This window comes from Medicago truncatula, chromosome 1 (genome assembly GCF_003473485.1).
Source record: "Medicago truncatula cultivar Jemalong A17 chromosome 1, MtrunA17r5.0-ANR, whole genome shotgun sequence".
Lineage (NCBI taxonomy): Eukaryota > Viridiplantae > Streptophyta > Magnoliopsida > Fabales > Fabaceae > Medicago > Medicago truncatula.
Genome location: NC_053042.1, coordinates 1,580,913 through 1,598,624, shown reverse-complemented (window position 1 = coordinate 1,598,624; position 17,712 = coordinate 1,580,913). Strand labels below are relative to the sequence as shown.

Below are 17,712 nucleotides of genomic sequence, written 5' to 3'. Positions count from 1 at the left end.
TGCTTCCCTAAAACTGCAATTGTTCAGTTTCAATTGTTAACTTAGAGTGTGAGTCATTAGTCATTGTGGTCTCTTAGAAAAATTGGAAATTCAATGAGAGAAGTTTAGTAAATAATGGAGAGATGTTGATTCCCTTCAAAAAAAAATAAAAATGGAGAGATGTTGATAAAGTCAATCTTTGTTGTTTAATCTGTCGATGTTATTTTGGATTTTCGATATAAGCTTGATTATGTCAAGTGGTGTTTTGACGATTTCCTAGCAAAGGACTTCATTAAGTATGGTCTCTAAAATTAATCAACTAGTATAAGATGAGTTGGTTTTTAAGATTTATGTAGCATGAGCAGCATAACCTGTTCTTCTACTCATTGATAATAGGTGCTGGAAGGTTTGTTAATGGAGGGTTAAGTTGGCTGGCAGCTCATGTTAGAGATCAAAGCAAAGGATAACAAATGTGTAATATGAAGGTCTCTCTAATAAGCGTCGAGTCCCACGGTTGAAACATATACGTGACGTGTTCCATCCAAATTTAAACCCAAAACTCTGCTTACATGCAACAATATCCATTCCACAAATAAAGTCGGGGACATTTTTTTTTTCTTTTCAGAAGTTTCTTGTTATTGGGCTGCAAACGAAAATTAAAAATATTTATCATGCATTTTTACACTTTAGTTTCCATTTTTGTTGTAATATTTAATTAAAAAGATGAAAATAAAAAAGTCCATAAGATCTACACATGTATTTTTAGATTCATATTTTGTTTCGGTCCATTCTTTAACTATTTTTGAAAAATATAAATATAATTATAAACTAACAAAAAAACCGACTATTCTATTTCAGCTTCATCATCCAATCCAGGACTCTTTATCTCTTACCAATTTTGTGAATAGTTCTATTTCAAGCTTCATCCAATTTCTCTTTATTACTGCTTTTTTCTTATCCCATTTCTGTGAACCGAAACAAGAAACAAATTTGTTGGAACACCAACTCTGTAATTTTTGGTTTCCATCACACTTACCTTAACCTAATTTTGGGTATAAAAGGATAAAAAAACTGAGAACCAAAGACATATATAGAACTCCTTTCTTTTTGTTTACAACACTCTAGATCTTTTGCTTTATCTCATTGTTATATATTTGGTTTTTTTATTAAGTAGTTCATTGATTAATAGTTGCTTTTCTTTTGTTCATTTTGCAATTCATGTCCAACCCATCTTTTTCTTCCTTTCTTTTTATTTTAAATAAATGCAATCCATCTTCTCAATACTTGTAACCAAATTTGATTTAGTCTTTTGTAAACTTTTGGTTTAGTTCATCTCACAAACAAAATTTAGGGGAATGTATTTCATTGAAATTTTAAAATAAAAATCTTTAACATTTTAATAGTTTTTGTGGGTTTATATCGACTTTGTGGGATACTCCCTCCAGTCCTTTATACAAAAAAACAAAAACATAAAACACCAACACCAACACCAAGAAAATACATTGAAAATAGTCAACTTCATTTAATACACTTCTACATTTAAAAAAATTCTATAAATACCCTTAAATTAATTACTCTTTATTCCATCAACTTACTTACTTTTAATATTCTCTCTCATAATCAATAAGGGCACAAATGAAATTTAGCTTCAAACATACTTGAAATTTGATCAATACTTCTTATAAAAAGGACCACAAAAATTCTCATTTTGTTTCTAATAAAAAGGACCGGAGGGAGTATTAAAAGGCTCTATATAAGTTAGTATGCATCCAAATTCAAATGTTTCTAAAAAATGATGATTTATTTATAAAAAATAAAGATAAGTGTTTCTAACAAACAAATTGATCTCGTGTTTGAGGTAATCAAATATGCCGGACTCTTTCATGATAATAAAATTTTCACTAAGCATTAATTAGTATTAGTACATGGTTCTTAAATTCTTGTTATTGTCTGAAGAGCTACATAGATCCTCAAAGAAAGATGCAAAACATTATATTGCTATGTATTATTATTGTGTTCTAAGTAACACTTTTTGGACATTATTATTGGCATTTTACAATACAGAACAAAATTTTGGAACAGCACTGCTGTAATATCCATGTCATTCTTGGAGGTGTGAGGGACAAACTGTATAATACACGTGAATGTGCTCGACAGTTATTAGCAAATGGAACCTCTGACATCGTTGAAGAGACAACCTTCGCAAATTTTGAGCAGGTATTATCCTCACAACAACTCAACACACCATTAAGACATAACGGGAATGGAATCGTTACGCCTGAATGGAAGTTTCCATGCAGCAACATGTTGCGTTGCTTTCTTGTTTATAGTATTTTCTAATTTTTCAGATATATATTTTGAAACCCTCTAACTTCTATTTTTTCTTTTTTGTGTAGTTTCTCGAGCCTCTTGAGCTGTGTTATAGGTCACTCTGCGCATGTGGTGACCGATCGATAGCAGACAGAAATGAGGGCTTAAGTATCCACATTTGGACTTTCACTCGTAAGACTTGACATCCGCCAAGAGTCAGACAGGCACACAGATGTTATGGATGCAATTACGAAACACTTGGAGATTGGATCATACCGAGAATGGTCAGAGGAATGCAGGCAAGAATGGCTCTTGTCCGAGCTTAGTGGAAAGCGCCCTCTCTTCGGCCATGATCTTCCTAAGACAGAAGAAATTGCCGATGTTTTTGATACCTTCCATGTCATTTCAGAACTCCCCTCTGATAGCTTCGGGGCCTATATCATCTCGATGGCAACCTCCCCATCTGATGTGCTAGCTCTAAGAGTTGTTCCACGGTTTGAAAAGCTCGCTAATCTTGAGTCTGCTCCTGCTGCGGTAGCGCGTCTTTTCTCTATAGATTGGTACAGAAACCGCATCAATGGAAAGCAAGAAATTATGATTAGCATAGTCAGACTCGGGAAAAGATCCTGGCCGTCTTTCTGCAGCTTGGGCGTTATACAAGGCTCAAGAGGAACTCGTAAACGTAGCAAAGGAGTTCGGTGTTAAGCTAACAATGTTCCATGGCCGAGGTGGGACAGTTGGAAGAGGAGGAGGTCCTACTCATCTTGCTATATTATCTCAGCCACCAGATACTATTCACGGCTCACTTCGGGTAATAGTTCAAGGTGAAGTTATTGAACAATCGTTTGGAGAGGAGCACTTTGTGCTTTAGAACACTTCAGCGTTTCACTGCTGCGACACTTGAGCACGGAATGCATCCTTCTGTTTCGCCAAAACCAGAATGGTGTGCCCTTTTGGATGAGATGGCTGTCATTGCAACAAAGGAGTATCACTCAATTGTTTTCAGGAACCTCGTTTTGTTGAATACTTCCTATGTGTAAGGATCATTTTACTCAATACTTGTGACATTGCAATTTATTTGTCTTTTGTTTTCTCTGTTGTTTATGAATATTATTAATTGCAGGCAACTCCTGAGTTGGAATATGGACGAATGAACATGGGCAGTCGTCCGTCAAAACGAAAGCCGAGTGGAGGAATTGAATCACTCCGTGCTATTCCTTGGATCTTTGCTTGGACGCAAACAAGGTTTCTTGCAAACAAGGTTTCATTTACCAGTATGGCTTGGCTTTGGAGAAGCATTCAAGCATGTGATTGAGAAAGATCCGAAGAATCTCCAAATGCTTCAGGATATGTACAATCAATGTCCTTTCTTCAGAGTTACCATTGACTTGGTTGAGATGGTTTTTGCCAAAGGAGACCCCGGGATTGCTTCCTTATAACGACAAACTCTTAGTTTCAAAAGAGTTGTGTCCGTTTGGTAAACGTTTAAGATCTAAATATGAAGAAACCAAGGGCTTTCTCCTCAAGGTAATTTCTAATTGCGTTGAAACTTGCCGTTTTGGGATGTTTGTACATTTCTTTGTTGCCGTTTCTATATTTTGAGAATTTCTGAAATAGAAAATGAAGTTAGTTCTAATGAACTCTACTTATTCTCAGGTTGCTGGGCACAAGGATATACTTGAAAAGGAGACCCTTGCTTAAAGCAAAGACTACGCCTTAGAGACTCATATATCACAACCCTAAATGTCTTACAAGCATACACATTGAATCAAATTCCCGATCCAGATTACCATGTGAAGATGAGGCCACATTTGTCAAAGGAATACATGGAATCAAGCAAACCAGCTGCAGAACTTGTTAAGCTTAACCCAAAAAGTGAGTATGCTCCTGGTCTTGAGGATACCCTTATTTTGACAATGAAGGGTATAGCTGCTGGTATGCAAAACACTGGTTAATTAAGCTCCATACTCTATGTATTGTATAATCTGTATAATTGGATACACAGAAACCTATTGTGCTTTCTAGAGATTTGTACTGGCATCAAATAAACTACATTACTCTATAATATAAGTAACAAGTGTTTATCCTATAAATGTTTGAATGTTTGGTATCATGATGGCTCTCCAAGTTGCCATGATTTCGATAAATCCTGTTTATCACATGTATTTATTAAACTGTTTAGTTGAAGGCATTATTGATTCTTTTGATTTTTTTACTTTGTTATTTAAAAGTCATAACCCTATGTTAACTAAAGTGTCTGCACAAGAGTTTGCTTCACAATATGAGTAACAAATCTTGACCTCTTAATCCAACTCAAATAAGCTCCTGATTCGCTGAAGCAACGTATTCCGAGCAACAGTACTGTCACTTCCAGTCTTCATATTATGAAGCACTACCTGTGAGTCAATATGCAGATTCACTGCCTCGAATCCTCAGGGCGCATGAGGTCAAACAAAACCTTTGACGTGAAATTCCTTGTTCCTCCATTGCCACAAAGAGTGACTATCGTCTCCTTTCACCATCCCTATCGTCTAAAGTTAGAACAATCGCAATCTGCAATACAACTTATGAAAATACATCCGAGATTTCTTCAAGTTAGTAAGTAATCTCTTATAACATACTAACTCGATGTGTTAGCTTTTGCAAAGGCAGCAGAAGCAATAAGCTCAAGACAGAAAATTAAGGTTAAAAATGGTGGAGAAGAAAGAAGAAAAAACCAAAAAGTTAGAGAAGACAACAATGTTTTGTGAACAAAGTACTAAAAAGCTAAGATACTTTGATACATTAAACTTAAGCATACACTACAAATATATAGAGCCAAGCCATAAGCTTGCTTGTAAGACTAAACATAAAATCTGCACTAAATCTACTCTAAACACTAGTCATCATTACCTAAGAACCATAGATATCATTACCTAGGACTCTTACTTACCAAATAAGCAACAATCTAACTATGACACTTAAACTTAAACAAGCAACACATTAATTATGACAAAAAATAACAACACAATTAATTATTAAATCAGAAAAATATCAATCTCCAACACGATGAAACATCTGACACGTTCTGGTACACCAATTTTTCAAATCAACGACCAAACTTTATCAGCTTATAATTAAACCTACAGAGACTTCTGTAAGTAACAGCAACAATATATTCAGTTATTCACCATTCTCTTTCTCATCACTCAAATTAATTGGAACATAGCTGGTGCTGTTCATTAATCTCAGACCTGGTACCACCCAACATTGCGACCATACATCAATTTTTGGAACCATTTCATATAACCAAAACTTCATCTCATCGAAATTAGGCCACACTTTCTCATACTTGCTTCTCAAGTTAGGCCACACTTAATATTGTTGGTTTTGCACTTATCACACACATAAGTTCAAAGTCACTGCGCTTCTCTACCGCAGAAATCAATGTTTTTTTAGACAAATACTTAGACGGTTCAACTTGGCCAAATTTTGCAAGAGACTAAATGGAGTCTAATTTTGTATAGTTTTATAGATATAATTAGTAATAATAAAAAAAACTGGATAATGTAAAACTTGTTGTAACTCAACACTACAACCACTGTGATTGATAACTAAGAAATCATTTAAAATGAAGATAAAAAAGAGGCAAAATTACACAATTAATCCCTTAACTTTATTTTACGTAACACTTTCATCCTTTATCTTTTTTTTGTCACGATTTAGTCCTTTATGTTATAAAATAACAACATAGTTATCCTTTTTTATGAAAAAATTAATCAAAAACTCAAAAAAAAAAAATCATCAAATTCATAGGCAAACGTAAATCTTCATCATACAAGCCTAGAAAATCAAATTTCTTTAAAAAAAATCTCATAAAAAATGATAAGATATTGTCATTTTATAACATAAAGGACTAAATCGTGACAAAAAAAAGATAAAGGACGAAAGTGTTACCTAAAATAAAGTTAAGGGACTAATTGTGTTATTTTGCCTAAAAAAGAACTACAGAATTGACAAGTTAACTTATGATATGATGATAAGGCTGCTATCAACTATCGATTGATAAGCTTATAAAAGAAAACTACCAGTTGATGAATGAGAGCAAAATAGCAGTTCAACATAGTACTATTCTCAATGAATCACCACTCTTCATGCATATTTATGCAAGGTTTCGCCTATAAATACGAGATAGTAGGCAATGAATCACTACTATTGCTATTAAACATTTTGGTTCAGGTTTAATTTTAATCTAATTGGTCCATTTCATCCGAGTACTAAACAGAAGGTTCAGGTTTAATTTTAAGACGTAGTCGTTTGGAAGTGAATATATATAGTGTAAACTAATTAGTAAATAATATGTGATAGTTAGAAGTTCTGCAATCTTCTATATATCACCTTTCGATACATAAATTAGTTTCCATTTAGCAGCTAAAAAAATCTGAAACATCAAGTGTTATACAATTAGTAAAGATCATAATATATTGGGAATTGAATCCTTTCTTTGAATATCATAATAGCCTTCACATCTTTTAAGTATCTTGGCTTCCCTGCACCAGATCAAGTACAAATCAAAGTAAATAAAATCAACTCATAAGTGATCAATTTATGAAAAGCATTAAACTCAAGATTGATTGAATGATCATAATATCCATACAATTCATAAGATTCTAAACACAATTACATTGATTAATAAAATCATTTTGCTGCTAAAAATAATAATAAAAAGAGCAAGTTCTAGTGATATGGCTAAGTGCTGAACTCGCATAATCAAGGAAGTATAAGTGTATAGGCTCAAAAACTCACGGCTAGGCCGGATTGTAACTTGCCAACAACCTTACCACGATTGTCGGCGTATACTGGTAAACAATCCCTGCAGCAGTAAAGTAACAGTGCAATATGTTCAAGTGCCTCATCAGAATTTTCCTGTAAAAAAACAAATAAATGACACACTTCAATCTCTTTTTTTTTTTTAGCAGCAAAAGCAATTTATTAGATATATCACCAAACAAACACAAGGTGTATTTGCTGGACCGAACTGTCATAAATCAAGTACATTGCTGGACCTCAATCTAGATGTGAAGACTATATGAGTTGTCAAAATCATAATTCATAAGTAATAATCATAAATCATAATAGTGATATGAAGTGAATTGTAGATTAAGGTTACGACAGGTTCACATTTACAAACATCTTTTCATTTTTAAAACTTAAGGGTTGAGAAGGAGAAAAAACAATTGAATTTTCCACAAAGGAATCTTAGAATCTTAGGAGATCATGAAGTTTATATGTCCATATATAAGTTGTGAAAAACATGTTTACTAAAGGGAGAAGTGGTCACAAATTGCACTGGTATTAAAATACAAGCATTATTGTGGTAGAGTCTATGTTCAAAAAATTCTGCTCGATCCCACACACCCATTTGATTTTAGCCTATTTATTCTGCAAAAGCCTCTAAACGCATATTGAAAACCGTTAAATCAAAGCATAAATTAAGAAACGTGGGATATGACATTTGTTGGAAATTTTTTTATTTGATTTTTCTTTTTTTAACACTTAAGTTGAAGTGGCTAATAATTGAGTGATTTTAATTGATTGATAGTGTAAAGTTGTTTTACAATTCTAATTAGGGAGTTTCTACGGTACAATTATGAAACTGACTTTTTTGAAAAAATTAATTTTAATCTTAATGTTTGATTCATTTTTAAATTGTTGATTACTGATTAATGATCAATGGTAATTCATCTAGTAATGCTTGCAACATCTTGGACTTACATGTACTATTTTATCGTTGGTATCTTTAACAGAGTTGTTGATATCATGTGATAGTTTTGAGTGTTACACTTTGTGGGGTGTTACACTTAAAACAAAGTAGGATAAAATTAGATTAAGTGTATTTTTGTTAATCTGATGATACTATGAGAACTGAACTTTTGATGCCACTGCACAAACAGTGGAGTGTTACTCACAACATTTTTTATGTTATAGTGTTAACTTCACCAGAAAAGTCATTCTCATGACTTCACCATAGAATTTTCCTTTTAAATAATTAATCTCTTTAAAATATTTGTCTTGGTCCATTCTTAATTTTTTTTTTAGAACTATTTTTGGAAAATATAAAAAAAAAAACAAAAACTTAAAAAAAAAAAATTGTTATAGCAGCAACCCAAGTGATCTATCTATTTCAAGTTTTTTTTTTTAGGGTTACATTTCTATTTCAAGCTTCATCCGAATTCTGGTTTTTTGTGATGTGTTGTGCATTTGTTGTTCTCCTAACTCAAAATCATGCTTATATCAAAATCGTGCTTATAGACAATATCCATTTCACTGGCAATGTTAGTATCTGGATCCTGATGCTTTCCTTTGATTTGGGTTGCACCATGAAAACCATATTTTCTACAAAATATGTTCCAACTAAACATATAAACTCATGTTGAATCTAGCACAGAAACGTCGAGATTAGAAAAGCATCATACTCGGTTAGATGAAACTTCTCCAATCCCTAGCTAAAGTAATTGAGACCAAATAGTTTTGGTATCGTTCGTATCAATGTTTACTTCTACCTCATTTTAACAAATGTAATAGTACAAGATTAGAGATAGTAGTGGATTGCAATATTTCCTGTTTGATATACCTCTTGATAAACTCAATCTAGATGTTTAGTCAAGCTGAAGATCCAAAGTGGTTTCATCTAACTATGGACAATAGTTTTTCTAATGGTTACTTCAACCATTAGAAAAAGTTTGTGGTGTGAGTGGTTGGCACAAAGTTAATGACTTTTAATGTGCAACCCAATCACATGAATCACGTCAAATACCTTTGTCGATATCGACATTACATGTGGAGTGGATACTAATTATAAGCACGTTTTTGGGTTTGATTTTAGATCGAACAAAGAAATGCAATACACATCATGAAAATACGTATTTGGACTGTGGGACTCGAGACTTATTGGAGAGGAACTTCCTAATGTATTTCCTTTTCTCCTTGATAGTGCTTATGTGAGGCCTAACGAGGGGTGTTGCTGTTATTGTTGATGCAAGTAACAGTTCAAATTACATGACCTCTTCAATTTAGGTGAAATTCCTCACTTATTAGCATAAAACTTGGTTGTTGTCTTCATTCTAGTTGAAATTGCTTTTGTTGTTACATTGTTACTGTTTGAATGAAATTGTTTTTCAAAAAAAAAAATTTCCTTTTTATTTTGAGGTATTGTGCGACCTATCCATGCAGAAATAATATACTATAACATGGAGTTATTGTACGACCATTATAACATAATAAAACCTCTTTTTGTTTCTTCTTTTATGTGTATGCTTTTGTGGTTGAAATGATTTACATTAGTTTAACATTCAAGTTATGCTTGATGGTTGGTACCAAATTTCTGTTGGATTTCATTCTTTGCTAATGTAGGAGTGAATCGAAATAATAAAGCAAAATGTTGCTGTGGATTATTTCAGATAATGTTAGATTGAAGGAAGATGATAGTTTGGCTTAAAAAGAAAACCGAGCTTTGGACCATGACTCAAATGTCTCAAATTGCTAGAACTAGAACATAATCACTGTCAAACCGTCAAAATAACCGACCCATTGAAATGACCAATTGAACTGGTTGAAATGTATGGTTCAATTCGGTTTTCAAAGCATTGCACAATTTTTTTTTGCATTTTATGGTAATTTCATAAATGTGAATGAGTTCTAATTCATGATGTTTTAGGCCACCCCATAACTTCTAACCGTTTTGAAACTAATGTGATGTTAATTTCTTCATGTGAGGATGTCACGCAATTTAAAAACCAAAGATGATACTCAACCCTTATACAGATCATACCCAACTTGGGTGAGAAAAGCTCTTGTTCAACGTACTTCATCTTCTTCGGATGAGAGAGAGTGATCTATTGAAATCATCTAGAGGAAGAGTTGGAGCTAAGTAACATTATTGGGTTGTGCAGAAAGAAAAGAAAAGCTAATGGACTATATTATTTGACTTAGGAAAAAAATAACGAGACAAAGACATTGTTTAAGGTGACCAACAACTGAACCGATTCAATTTTGTCAAAGGGGTTCTAAGAATCCATCACATTTTTCACTAAATTGAATCGATTACATATTTTGTTACTTATTTGACAAGAAATTAAACTTAGGTTTTGATCTAGATTTTATCAAGTTAACAGCTTATTATAAGTGATTATCATATTTTATCTTATGTTGCAATAATATGAATAATCAAATTGAGTGATTATCTCAATCCTTCAATTTGATTTAATCATTATACCATATTTAATTAGGTATTTGTAACTTGCATACATCTTCATATCGGTTACATGCTTTCACGACTCCGCTATTTTTTTTAACTCTCTATAGGGTGTCCAATAAGCGTATTCCCGCGCTTTCACGAGTCCGCCACACAAATTTTTTTAATCTAAGAATTATTTTTGCGTTTCAAGCACCCTCGTCTAGATACTATCTTGGTCATTCGTTAAGATCCAACAAACTTTTGATAGTCTTCATGATGAAGAACTTGACTTTTGAAAATGGTTTGTTGAAGAGCAAAAAGGGAAGAAAAGGGTTGGTCTTTCTAATGATCTTGACTCGGAGAATAGTACGGTATTTGTTCAAATTTTGAAAACTTTCTATGAAGTGATTTTCTGTTCAAATACATGCTTCCCTAAAATTGCAATTGTTCAGTTTCAATTGTTAACTTAGAGTGTGAGACTGTGAGTCATAGAGCAGAACTTTAACAAAAAATATCCCTGTTCCTACATTATATGAGCCTATAGTACCGATATCTCTGATCAAGGGACAAACACGACACAAATACACGTAATTACATTCAAATAATTCATTTTTTCACATTTTTTTCCAGCTCGTGAACAACTCTCAACCGGATGATAATAACAATAGTTCAATGTGGTTTGAGTGAAGAAGAAGGTGCTATGTGCTTCAGTCATTAATATATTTTGTTGAATCACATTCAGTAAGACAAATCACAAAGATCATATCATGATCATGAATTTCTCACGACTATTCGGCTTAAGTGTGTCAGATAAATATATTTTTTACTAATAAACTACGATACTTAATGAAGTGTATCAGACAATTTTGTTTTAATAAACTGACACTTAACTTTCGAATAAACCATCAAAATAATGAACTTCAAAAATTGTAAACTTCAATACCCGAAACACAAATTCATTATGAAGAAGGGAAACTAGACCTAAGATCTATAAAATCTCATTACTCGGAGGTCAGGACGAGAGTCTACTGATTATTTGACCAACCAGCATTTGGAGACATCCCTGCCATGTGGTTTTGTTGCCCCGAGTAGTTATTTTGAGGAGCACGATATCCACTGTTGGGAGGAGGAGGAGGTCCACTCATGTTGTGGGGAGGGTATCCACCACCTGCATTTGGAGGAGCGTATCCACCTTGATTTGGAGGGGCATATCCAGCTTGGTTGTTGAAAGGGTATCCGCCACCATTGTTGGGAGGGTAAGCATTGTTTGGAGGTGGACCAGAATTCTGCACTGGAGGCCTACTCTGCATGTCTCTGTTCACCACATTTTCCCTTCTCCTTTCAAAATTTCTTGACCTGTCGTTATTACGAGGCCTATCCCTACCATTGCGCCCGTTCCTTTCATTAGCACGAGCATTGTTCCTAACCCACTCCTCATGATACTTGGGATCATATGGAACTGCTTGGCCATTTATAAAGGGCTCCCCTGGCGAGAGGGAAACAAACAAGTCCACCAAGCATCATGTTATGTACCTTTTACAACAAGAAATATTATATGCTATGGAAAGACTTCACATATGCTTACTGTACCACCTAATAATACTATAACTCCAATATATAACAGCTTATACAATCATAATAAAAAATCAATAGATTATAAAGCAACCCAAAGGTTAATAACAAATTATTGGTAAAATGTCAAGTCTAAACATTTCGTGTTTTGATCCCTGCTACTAACATTTTCCGCTCACCTATCAAATTAACCACTAACATTTGTCTATAAACCAATTTGGTACTTAGTTGATATAATTAGAAACAAGAGAAATTACCTCCATAATCTTTCTCCTTCACATTCAAATAAGAATCAGGAAGAACCCACCGAACTTTGGGCAGTTCTGAAAATTTGAAAAACAGGAAATTAAAACCCTTTATGGTATATAGTATATAAAAGACAAAGTTTAATGAGAATTTTGGAACCATGTATATGTATATACCATTGAGTTTGTAGGAAAGCTCTTCAGAACAAACAGCTCCAAAAGCAAAGTAGTGTCTAGTTGAAACAGAATATATATTCTTCCTAGCTAGTTCTTCACTGTAAACAAATACAAACCAAACACACTAAAAGATTAAACCAAAACACAACCAACCTTCCATTCACATATATTATTTGGAATCAATAGCACCAACATTTCAAATGGAACGTGTGTCGGTATCACATGTGATTATATTCAAATAAATTATTTTCTTAAATTATTATAGGTGTCGACATCATATTTGGCGTCAGTGTTGTGTATGGTTGTTCGTATATGTGTCTGTGCTTCATATATCAATAAAACCCTATGCAGCACCAACATGAACATGACAAAACACAGTGACAAGTCAATCCCGGTAAACATGTAAACATGTCAATGTTATAGAGATAAAACCCACATAGACAAAAGAATAAATCATGCATTTATATATTATGATGATTACTTTCCGATAACCTCCGCGAATGTTTTGATATAACCATCGATAATTTCATCTCTGGTGGCGTCACCATCAGGAGTCTCCATAATCACAAGCCAGTGTTCAAAATCACATCCATCAAGCAAGATGGTTTCCTTAGGAGAAGGGTTAGACCAGTTAGGGTTTTGATCGTTGAGGGAAGAGGTGGTAGGTCTTGTTGAGAGAGCGCGGAAGGAAGGAAGGAGAATGTGGCGGGAGGTTACGGCAGCGGCAGTGAGAGGACGGAGACGGCAAAGGAAGGAGAGAGTGGTGGTTGTGGAGAGGGAGCGAGAGAAGAAGGGAGTTAGGGTTTTAGGAATGACACGAGTGATGATTTGGTTCGCCATAGTTTGTGAGTGAGCGATGAGTGTAGAAACCAGAGGCCTAGCCTACCTTTACAAACACATGGGTAATTTACCCATGTAAGTTAACAATAATAAAAAGTAGCCACGTATACCCATTGTATTTGAAATATTTATTATTTAGTTTTATAAATTGTAACCACATACTTTTGTTATTTTGGAGATTTACCCAAGCATTAATTAAGTTTTATCTTCTCAAAACAATTGTCCAGACTATATTCTGCTTCTGCGTTTTCATCTTTCAATTTTTCAACCTAACCATTACTTTCTTCAATCCATTTGTAAATTGGGAAAAAATTGATTCATCAACATCAAATTCATCCATCCTATTTACTCTCCACTCATACCGTTTCTTCTCTCTCATCTTTGGGGAAAATGCCCTAAGAAACTCATCTCTGTCATGAAACTCCATAATCTCTCACGGTTCCATAATCTCAACTTATTCCTCGCGGATTTGCAAGTAAGTAAGTTTTCTTGTTTTAATTGCTATTTAAATGGTTCAAATTGTTTTGTTTGATTTGGGGGTTTAGGGTTCTTCATATTTTAATGAATATTGAATTATTCACTGACTGTGATTGTTTAATTTGGGGTTTATGAATCATGTTTGGTCTGATACAAATATGCTCTAGAAGATTTTGATGTCAAACCTTAGTCCTAGAGATTATTGTGATTAGATTTTTCTCATTTGTTGATATTAAGCTATAATTGGCCTGAGATTCAAAACAATGATGCATTCTAATCAAGAAGAGGCAGTGCCATGAGCTCTTCTAATGTCAGAAATGAATATTCAACGGTGATTTGTAGACGAACTTTTATTAAATCAAAACTGCTTAGTCTACACGCTTGACGTAAATGTCGACAACTGGACATAACGTTTGTTGCAAAGACGTGTAGAAGAAAGAACATGTTAACTTGGAACAATCAATTAAAGGATAACTAGATTTTGGCCGATCGAGTTACTTGGATCATACCCTTCCTCCTCCAAGTAGTAATAAAGGGAGGGGGATACCCCTCCATTTAGCAACATAGTGAATCTATAGTATGATAGTCTGATTATTTTCCAAATTCTGAGCAATAGCAAATCACTTATATATTGCATGACCTTGGGAAGGGAAATATGAAGCTGGTAAGATCAGATCATTATATGGGGGTGCACATGCCAACTTATCATTATAACACAGTTCGATAAAAATTATTTAATATGAGATGACTGAGAGCTTGATCATGTTTTAATGAATATTGAATTATTCACTGGTTGTGATTGTTTGATTTGGGGTTTAAAATTTGGGATTTAGATTCTCTATTGTTCAAAAGTGATGATTTTAAAACAATCGTGTAATTCGGGACTATGGATGATTAATACATCGGATTCAAAATATTAATTTGAAATGTGGGTTGGTTCAAGTTGAGTTCATTGTTTAAAGATTTGGGATTTTGGTTCTAAGTAGCTGAAATATGTGGGCAAAGTTCAGAATTCAGATTTCGTTTGTTGTTAAAGATTTCGATATTTGATTCTATGTAGTTGAAAAATAAAATATTTACCCCATCAAGCTATTCATAACTTTTGATAGACTAATAAACTAGATTCCGAATTCAAAACTAAAATTGGGCATTGTTTAGTTGAAGATCCTTGAATTACTGTTCATGATTTGTAAGTGTGGCGTCCTTGAAAGATTGGTATACAAGAACAAGAACCAACATTGCCGCTGTTCCTATTTCCAGCATCTTATGAAGGTACGCACCGTAGTCTAGTTTCTCTGAAATCAGTTTTCAACTTCAATGATGTGAAATTACTTAATTTTGGAAATTTTTGTGAAAGTTATTTTTCTTTTTTTTTTACTCCTTTAGTTCTTATTTTACGAATAATTGAACTTGTTTGGAAATTGAAATGGGAAATTTGTGTTTACAATTGCATTTACATGCATGTAATGTGTCTATATAAGTCAGTATGGGTTTTGTATGGTCTGGTAATTATTAGGTGAGGAGGGATTTAAGGCTTCTGCAGTTGGCGAACTTGGAGGAGCTTGTAAAATCATGCTTCTCTGTTATCTAAGAGGATAGACCAAAACAGAAGATTCATCTTTTAGAGAGATAGGTTTATGTTATTTATTTTTTTAATTTTTTTTTTTGGAGTTTTCCTAATTATATGTGCGGAGGTTTAATTTAGATATTAAACAAAGATAACTGAGGAGGTGACATAATTGTGTGTATAAAACATGTAGAGTGTCTTTTTCTGTTCACATTTCATGCATAATGCATTTCATCTCTTACCACTGCAACACCCCTTAATGACCGATTCATGTACAAAAATTCTTGTTTCATTTAATGCGGGATTGCACAAAGAAATGCAAGAAATCGGAAAAAGCAAAAAAACCCTTATATACTAGGAACTAAGTTGCTTGTGAGGAAAAGAGATGAGTTGGTATGGTTTTTTGGTTATAAGTTCTTTTTGGTTCTGGTTTTGTTCTTTAGCTTACAGATCTATTTCCCAAAGAAAGCAATAATTTGAACAATTCTTTAGGGTCTGTTTAGTTTTTTATTTTTTATTTGAGAGGAGGTGAGGAGAAGGGAGGAAAGTCAAATCCCTCCTAATCTAATTTTATCTCTCCTCCAATCCTCAAATTTTTTCGATCTCGACTTAGCGAAGTTTAAGTATATTTTCTTTATTTTGTCTTTTGTTTCATTAGCTTCTACCATGGAATTGTTAGACAACTTATGTTTGGTGGTTTTGATGAACTATGCGTTTGGACTTTATCTCAGTGCACAACTTATGTTAAACAGATTTACTTTGTACTTGCATAATCTTAATGAAGAGTTACTTTATCGGCAAGGTTATTTGCACCACAGTATATTAAGTGCATTTTTTGAATGATCTCCGGCTTTCCTGAATTGTTATCTATCACCACAATTATGACGAGCTATATTTTGAAACTTAAGTTCCAAAGATTTGTTAGAGAAATCACGAAGTATTTCAAAACAGATCTCCGATTTTAGAGTAGTACTGTTTCTTCTCTTCAAGAAGCCAGTGTAGCTTATCTTGTTGGTTTTTTTTAAGATAATAATATATGTTGTATTCATGTGAACTGCTAAGATATTTATCAGTTATTACTGTGCCTAAGGTTATCAGTTATGCAGGTTAAGCTATTAGTCTATTGTGACAATGCTATTAGTCTATTATTGTATACTAGGAACTAAGCCTTTTGATTGATTATATATCTAATTGAACAAGTAATTATTATATGTGCTTACATAGTTAATACCTTTTAAAATGGAGACTACCTGACTTTAATATCTTTTTTTTTTCTATATAATTTTGCTTCTATTTAAGCTTATAGGGTGATGGCTATCTAGCTTGTGAAGTTTGTGTTTCGGCCTACATATTGTTTTTGTTTTCTTACTGTAGTATTATTTGGTATAAAGTTTCATGTTGTATTGTTTTCCGATTTGATAAAGTTTCGAAAGTTGGAGAGGTTCTGGTTTGATTAACTCACACACGAGCTGCTGCTTTAAGTGAAACTGGACAGTTTCCACCAAAACTATTGAAGGAGGTCGTATGAGAAGAAATTATGTGCTCTGTTAATTTCGAAGACAATGAACCTTCAAGTTTTTTTGATTGGCAGACATCTGAAACATCTTTTCAACCTTTGATTTCTCAAGATTAAGGGTTTTCCTCTATATGATTTTCCTGCATATTATGATATTAAACACTTTTGTTTGATTTAGCTTATCTAACTTTTGTGTTGCTATTTTTGGGTTCAGCAACTTCATAAATGATGCAGCCAAGAAAGGTAGTGATTCCAAACTTCTGAATGCGCCAAAGGATCCGAATATTCCTCATATAGATGCGGATATTGAAGATCCTCAACTATACAGCTTCTATGGCTTTTAGAGGTCTCTATTTGTAGCTGCATGCTCTGTTTTGTTTCAATCCTCCGACCGGTACAGCTTGTTCAGGCGAAGAGTATTAGTAAAGTTTTAATGGTTTTCTTTAGCAGAATGCTTTCGATGTAATGAACAAAAATGTAAATAGATATTTGAAGTTATTTAAAATGCTAATACATGATTCTAATCTTATCATAAAAGTCCATGGTTATGCTCCCATTCTGGCTTTGTTGTATTTAAATCAATCAACAATACTATCATAAAAAGTAAATCAGCAACATGTGTTTGAAACAATTACGTCCCATGGATGAATTTCACAAATATATATGGTGTATAAATTACAAACGTTCATTTGTATCATGTTTGAAATATTGTTGAAGTTTAAATTTGTTAAAATTGCGGTAGTCTAGCATAAGTTAACCTGCTCACTAGCAAAAGCTTCTAATTTACACTGCACACTAGACTAATTCAATGTTT

At 33.5% G+C, this 17,712-nt stretch overlaps 1 protein-coding gene, 1 long non-coding RNA gene and 1 pseudogene across 2 annotated transcripts; 2 read left to right on the top strand and 1 right to left on the bottom strand.

The window, feature by feature from the left end:
- The first annotated feature begins 1,904 nt into the window (after positions 1–1,904).
- On the top strand, positions 1,905–4,244 carry LOC25481876 (phosphoenolpyruvate carboxylase 2-like; annotated as a pseudogene).
- A 6,969-nt stretch (positions 4,245–11,213) lies between these two features.
- LOC25481875 (multiple organellar RNA editing factor 8, chloroplastic/mitochondrial) lies at positions 11,214–13,401 on the bottom strand. The gene is made up of 4 exons (XM_013610275.3): positions 12,980–13,401; positions 12,499–12,596; positions 12,334–12,399; positions 11,214–11,990 (listed from the first exon to the last, which is right to left on the bottom strand). The coding sequence occupies exons 1-4, from the start codon at positions 13,336–13,338 to the stop codon at positions 11,530–11,532; spliced, it is 984 nt and encodes a 327-aa protein (XP_013465729.1). The 5' UTR covers positions 13,339–13,401; the 3' UTR covers positions 11,214–11,529.
- A 105-nt stretch (positions 13,402–13,506) lies between these two features.
- Positions 13,507–17,430, top strand: LOC25481874 (uncharacterized). Its single transcript, XR_005645347.1, has 3 exons — positions 13,507–13,813; positions 14,974–15,087; positions 15,332–17,430. It is a non-coding gene; the product is annotated as an uncharacterized lncRNA (long non-coding RNA).
- Positions 17,431–17,712: the final 282 nt, after the last annotated feature.

Coding starts and splice junctions, on each gene's coding strand:
- LOC25481875 (XM_013610275.3), bottom strand. CDS start 13,338: ATGGCGAACCAAATCATCACTCGTGTCATTCCTAAAACCCTAACTCCC. Junction 12,400..12,498: donor GCTTTCCTACAAACTCAATG/GTATATACATAT, acceptor TCAAATTTTCAG/AACTGCCCAAAGTTCGGTGG. Junction 11,991..12,333: donor GAAGGAGAAAGATTATGGAG/GTAATTTCTCTT, acceptor CCCTCTCGCCAG/GGGAGCCCTTTATAAATGGC.